General features: G+C 37.3%; 1 protein-coding gene across 1 annotated transcript; it reads right to left on the bottom strand.

Moving 5' to 3' along the window:
* Positions 1-541: 541 nt before the first annotated feature.
* Positions 542-4,269, bottom strand: LOC149956182 (uncharacterized). Its single transcript, XM_090166792.1, has 2 exons — positions 1,504-4,269; positions 542-1,437 (listed from the first exon to the last, which is right to left on the bottom strand). Exons 1-2 carry the CDS (start codon positions 4,267-4,269, stop codon positions 676-678), a joined length of 3,528 nt encoding a protein of 1,175 aa, XP_090022918.1. The 3' UTR covers positions 542-675.
* Between the last annotated feature and the right edge of the window lie 1,731 nt (positions 4,270-6,000).

Here is a 6,000-nt window from a genome sequence, read left to right as displayed (position 1 = left end):
GGTCAGAAAACTCACTTAAAAGTAAAATTTCTTAATGCAACCGTAAACGTAGTTCGGAAAATATCAGCAATAAAATAAATTTTTTAAACCAAGTCGGTCTTAATTAAAAAAAGTATGTAATTGAAATTCGAAAAACGCCGAAGATTGCTAAAATTGGCAAATGACTACCTTCTGGGCCTCCGATTTCAAAATGATTAATAAGGATTGTTATATCATTTATCATTTTACTGGGATCGGTCCCGAACACCAGCAGCGGCTGGTGAAAATAGTACACACAAATCCCGGAGGGATTGTGTATAAAAAGGTATCTTCAACCTTTATGGTTGGAAGCTAAAATATTACTCAACTTTCAGTATATATTTAAGGAAAATACATTGTAGTTTCTGATTAAATTTTGGGTCACTAAAAATCTTACCCATTTTGGTAAAAATCTGATAGTAAGAAGACGAAATCAATTTTATTTAACAAAGAAATAAAACACAAAGTTGTCACAATATATTCTTAAGTCGCAATAGAGCCTTGAATATTGGTCTGCAAATTCATACTTTAATTTGCAATCGACACAATATAAAAAATAAAATCAGAGTAGGATCGGTCATTAGCTGGTTAGAATATTTTACTCTGGCTACGCTGATCAACATTAGGAATTAATATCCAAATTAAGCTTAGGCACTTTTACAAGTTAAAAGCAGCTTGACTCAAAGTTGGAAATTCATTGGCGTCTAAAACATGAGTAGTATTGACGCTCGCACTGACGACGTGTTGCTTGGGGAAACATTCCACCATTTTCTCGACCACGTTGTCGATGATGGTCGTCCTGGATTCGTGCTTAATGGGCGTTCTGCACATGGGACAATCGCGCTTAGACTCTTTCCATTTGCCCAGACAGGTTTCGCAAAATGTGTGCGAACAATTGAGGGTCACGGCTCTGGACATTAAATCCGTGCACACTGAGCAGTTCAGTTCCGCTTCCATAAATTCACGAATGACGCTGAAGCAATCGGAAGTGGCGTACTTGTCAAACTTTCCCAAACTCACGATAGTCTTTTGCAAGTACACGAACTTCTTCTTCATCAACTTATTAACCTTTTCCCCTCTGGTGTCACGGAAATAGGTGCCGTATTGACGACTATCTTCAGCGCTAGACGACAAAGTGTTAATCCATTCGTTCAAGTAATCCTTGTACTTGTCCAATTCCGAGTAGAGGACCGAGTTTCGAAGTTGCAGTCCTTCCACGTCTCCCGTGATCGCCTTAATCACGCTTTCTTTATTAGCACTTTGTTCGTTCATTTGTGTGACTTCTAATTCTTTTTCCTTCGCCACCATCGTCCAGGTAGCCACTTCCTCCGTGAGGTCCGTCACATTCGAGGTGAGCTTCGCGATTAATTCATCCTTATCAGTAGTTTCCTTCAACTCTACTCGCGCAGAGTTGGGTAACTACAAAGAGCGTTAATTGTCGTAAGACTAGTGGTTAGATTAAATTACTTTTACGAAAGGACTCACCTGGTCATTTAACCGCTTTTGAAACTGTTCTTTGAACGATTCGTGAATGGCTTTTTCGGTTTGAAGCTTCTCGTCCTTGTCAGCAAGTTGTTGTTTGAATAACTCCAGTTCAAATTGAATCCTGTTTTCCAGGATTTCTTTATCTTTGTTGAGATCAGAAATTTGGCCTTCCTGTTTAAGATTATCCGATTTGAGCGACTCGAGCACTTTTTTGTGTTTAATTTTCCAGGTGGAAAATTTATTATCTCCGTCGCTTATTCTTTCGTTGAGAGCGCGAACTTCTTCATCGTGCTTCTCGTTTTCCAAACTGAGAGCTTCTTTAGCTTTGGAAATTTCGTCGTCTCGGTCACGAACATCTTTTTCCAATCCGTCGATTGTTTGTCGCGCTCTTTTCATTTCTTGATATTCATCAGTTTGTTCAACCTGGAGTCGAAGGTCATTGTATCGCTCTTCTAATACCTTTTTCTCTGTTTCCACGGACAAGAGGTCCCGCTTCACGTTTTCGAGCTCTGATAATTTCATCTGAAGCATATTTTCAATGTGGCGTTTATCGTCAATTAAAAGCAGTTTCTCATTTTGCCAAGCTTTTTTCTGATCTCCGACGCTCTGCTTCCATTTCTTTTGTTCGGATTCAAACTTTTCTTCAACATCGGTTAACTTTTTACGCTCCGTATTTAGAATTTCTCGCTCCTTGTTCTGATTTTCTTGCTGGAGTGTTTCTCTCGTCTTGACAATTTCGCGCTTGAGTTTTTCTTTCGTCTTCGCGTTTTCTTGCTTAAGTGCTTCTTTCGTTGTAGCTACTTCTTGTTTGTAATGTTCCAAATATTCTGCTAGTTGGGCGCTGTCCTCTTTCAAAAGGCAGTAGGTTCGTCTCAGCTCTTTGTTTTCGAAATTCGATGACTTTAATTCCGAACTTAAATACCTCTTGTCTTCAAGTAATGCAGAGATTGTGTCTTCTAGTTTATCGTTCTTGGCCTTCAGAGCTTTGACCTCAGCCTGTAGGCTTTTGTTGGCGCTCGCTGTCGTTACGTATTGGTTGCTCTTGGCCTTTTCGTCGGATAATTGCTTTTCCAGGGCCCTCTTTTCTTTATCAAAAGTTTCTTTCGCCTTCTGTTTCTCTTTAATTAAGCGATCGAGCTTAATTCTATCGTGTTTAAGTTCCTCCGTCAAGCGGGATATTTTTAAGAGAGTGGTGGCAAGTTCAATTTTCTGGTTCATCATCTCGTCGCGATACTTTGAATCACGAGTTCCGAACTCATTTCCCAACTCTCGTAACTCGTCTTTTAAGAGGACGTTTTCAATTTCCGTCGATTTCCTGGAAATCCTCAACTTGACGGTGTCCGTTTCACCGTTTGATTCCTCTCTTTGTTCAGATTTCTCTAGAATTATTGACATGGCCTTATTTCGACTTATAATTTCGATTATCTTTGCCTTTTCCTTTTCAAGTTGTTTCTTTAAACTGTCTGTCTCGGATTCCACAGACTCCAGTCTCATTTTTTGACTGAAAAACTCGAGTATATTTTGGTCTGCGTTTAGTTCCGCCGCCGCCGCCGCAAGTTCATCTTCGAATTTATCCAAATCCCAACCGTCGGGAAGTCTCTTTCCTTTCAACGTCATTTCGAGGTGCTCAATTCGCTCCTTCATACGAGTTTCTGTCATTAATAGTTTACGGTTCTCCATTTCAAGGGAAAGTTTTTCTTCGATTATTCTATCCATCTGATTCTGTAGTTGATCACGCTCACGAATTAGATTTGGCCACTTGCTCTCATTTTCGCTTTTGGCCATCTTGATCTCTTTAATGCTTGTTTCCAGAATTTCGTTATCATTTCTTAAAGCGCTCATGTCCTGTTCCAGTCGATTAATTTTGACTTTCAGTGACTCGACCTTTTCTCTCAACTCGCGCTTTTCTCCCTGCGTCATCTCAAAAACGTGTTGTAAAGATCTCGTGACTCTGTTGACTTCTACCAGTTGATTTTTCTGTTTAGCAATTTCTTGGTCCTTTTCGTCGATCAGTCGCTTTTCTTTCTCCAAACTTTCCCTCAAAATCGGATTTTGAGATCGACTTTCGTCTAGTTCTGTTTTCAGTTTCGCAATTACTTCGTCCTCTTGGAGGGTCGTACTGGAACTGAACGTTACCGAACTGCTGTTTTCAGAATTGACCTTATCGTTGACATCTGTTAAATTACCAGAATTGTCTGCATTTTTCTGTTTATTGCCCAAAATATGGATTTCGTTTATCAAACTACCATTTTTATACTTCAAAACTTCGTTTTCAGTTTTCAAACTATCATTTTCATTTTTTAAACTATTGTTTTCAGATTTGAAACTATCGTTTTCAGATTTCATACGACCGTTTTCAATTTTCAAACTATCATTTTCCTTATTCAGATTTATCCTATACATTTCATTCTTCTCATTCAACCTCTCCATTTGTTCAATCTTCAACGTGAAGTCCCTCTTTTGACAACTCAAGAACTCAAAGGCATCGACGGTGTGTTGCTTGGCCGTTTCAAACACAGTTTTTTGTTTAAAATTGGTGTCTGTTTGTTCCTTCAGTTTGTCTTTCAGTTGACAATTTTCGGATATTAACTCTTCTCGGGATTTGCGAATATCTTCGAGTTGTCGTTCAAGCTCCTCATTTTGTTTCCAAATGAAATTCAGGGCATCGGATAAATAGTCTTTATCTTTTTTCACCTTTTCAAATGCCTCTTTGAGATTAGAAGACTCTGATGAGGTTGCATAATATTCCATTTCGGGATTAGACATTTACCAGTTATTTGAAGATTACGTTACCTAAAATATAAGACAAACGTCTTTAATAAATTCAAACCAATTTATTAATTATAATCTAACTAAGAAGCAATATCACAATAAACAATTTTCCAATATCATACATTCAAAGCAATCTGTTCTGGATGAAATAAATCATCGCGAAAGCGAAATCTAAAAACGTCAAAGAAAATAATTTCGTCAGTCGTGAGTCCTACTTTATCTAGAATATTTATATTTTAAAATATAAATATAGGCGTAAAGTAGTATTAACAGCTAACAAGTTACAATTGAATGTTTTACAATTTCTAATAATTGACGTTTCTACTAGAAGATCTTGACCGTATGTTTTGAATGATAGGGCTTTAAATTATTTAAATTACTTAGAAAAATAATATTATTGCCACGACTTTGCTTTCGTTACCAGGTTCGACTGTGATGACGTATTAAGCTCAAATACTCCATTATGAAATTATATTAATACAGCTGAGTACGCGAAACAGGAAATGGAGTGTTTATTGCTACGTTTTTCAAAACATTATGCACATTGTATTCTCGCTAAAACTATATTTAAAGAAGTAAAAATTTTAAATATATTCTGCGCCTTTTACCTCCAAGGGAAACGAAAGCTGAGACTGTGTTTTAATAAGATTATTGAAAACATTAAAACAATTTTGGAGAGACTTGTGACTTACGTTTCATTCGGTGAGTTGCCATCCAAACCGTAAACACGCTACTAACTTGTACTGTTGAATCAATAAAACCAGAACTAACACTAAAACATAACTTCGAATATTTATAGCGTGCCGTCCAAAACACTGCACGTCTATCCTCCTTTTAAGGCTCTTTCAAATATCTGCTGTGTTCAAAAAATCGTAATCATCGGAATTTAGTGGTATCGCATTATTGAAAGGAAAGGAATTATTATTATTTTACGATAAAACATATATTTATAAATATTTTAACGCTATTATATTATATAATAACTCTTTATATATTTTATAAAAAGACGAATTACGTACGAAACGTAAATGCAGCTATCCACCAGCAAATAGTAACATTATCATCGGTTTCTTTAATACATATCTCAGCAAAATATATTTGGTTCGACAAGATAAGCACTCTCTTGATATTTTTTTTTGCAAATGTCAGTAAAGGCGTAACAATCTCTATTACACACAAACGAGGCAGGCACTCATGAAAGAGCCCTAAAGTGAGTCAGTGATAAGCTTTAATCACAATACGCTGAATGTCGAGCAAAATAAAATATAATTTATTAAATACCGATGAAATATTTTTGTCAGTGGCGTAGCCGATGGTCCGCAGGGCCCGCGGCGCGGGGGCCCCCGAGCTTCAGGGGGCGCCGCACACCATAAAAATATTGAAAAGGGGGACCCCATGGAGATTTTGGGGAGGCCTTTGAGTTCTCAGCTACGCCACTGATTTTTGTGGTATTGATTTTCTACATTATATTTTATACCACCTGGTCCAGTCCACCACAATCGAAATCATGTTTAATAGATTTTAACAGACGGTAACTAAAGCATTCATCCGAAAACTTGAGAACGTTTAAAAATAGAATCAACTGATATACGCTAGTCTTTCTGTATAGTTTTTGGTGTAAATCACAAAAAGAGTGCGATGGCACAGCAGACGCCGGGGGACTTCGAATAAGGAGGTCCTTACTTATTTTTTTTCTTATTACAGAATTTTTAAAGAAGGACCCTA

Source organism: Leiobunum rupestre, chromosome 2, assembly GCF_980474605.1.
Source record: "Leiobunum rupestre chromosome 2, qqLeiRupe1.1.hap1, whole genome shotgun sequence".
Lineage (NCBI taxonomy): Eukaryota > Metazoa > Arthropoda > Arachnida > Opiliones > Sclerosomatidae > Leiobunum > Leiobunum rupestre.
Note: the sequence above shows the minus strand (reverse complement) of the source record. Positions and strands in the feature narration are given on the sequence as shown.

Excerpts from the sequence above, each read along its gene's own strand:
- LOC149956182 (XM_090166792.1), bottom strand. The coding sequence starts at position 4,269 with ATGTCTAATCCCGAAATGGAATATTATGCAACCTCATCAGAGTCTTCT. Across the intron at positions 1,438-1,503 it reads AAAAGCGGTTAAATGACCAG|TTACCCAACTCTGCGCGAGT; the intron begins GTGAGTCCTTTC and ends CGCTCTTTGTAG.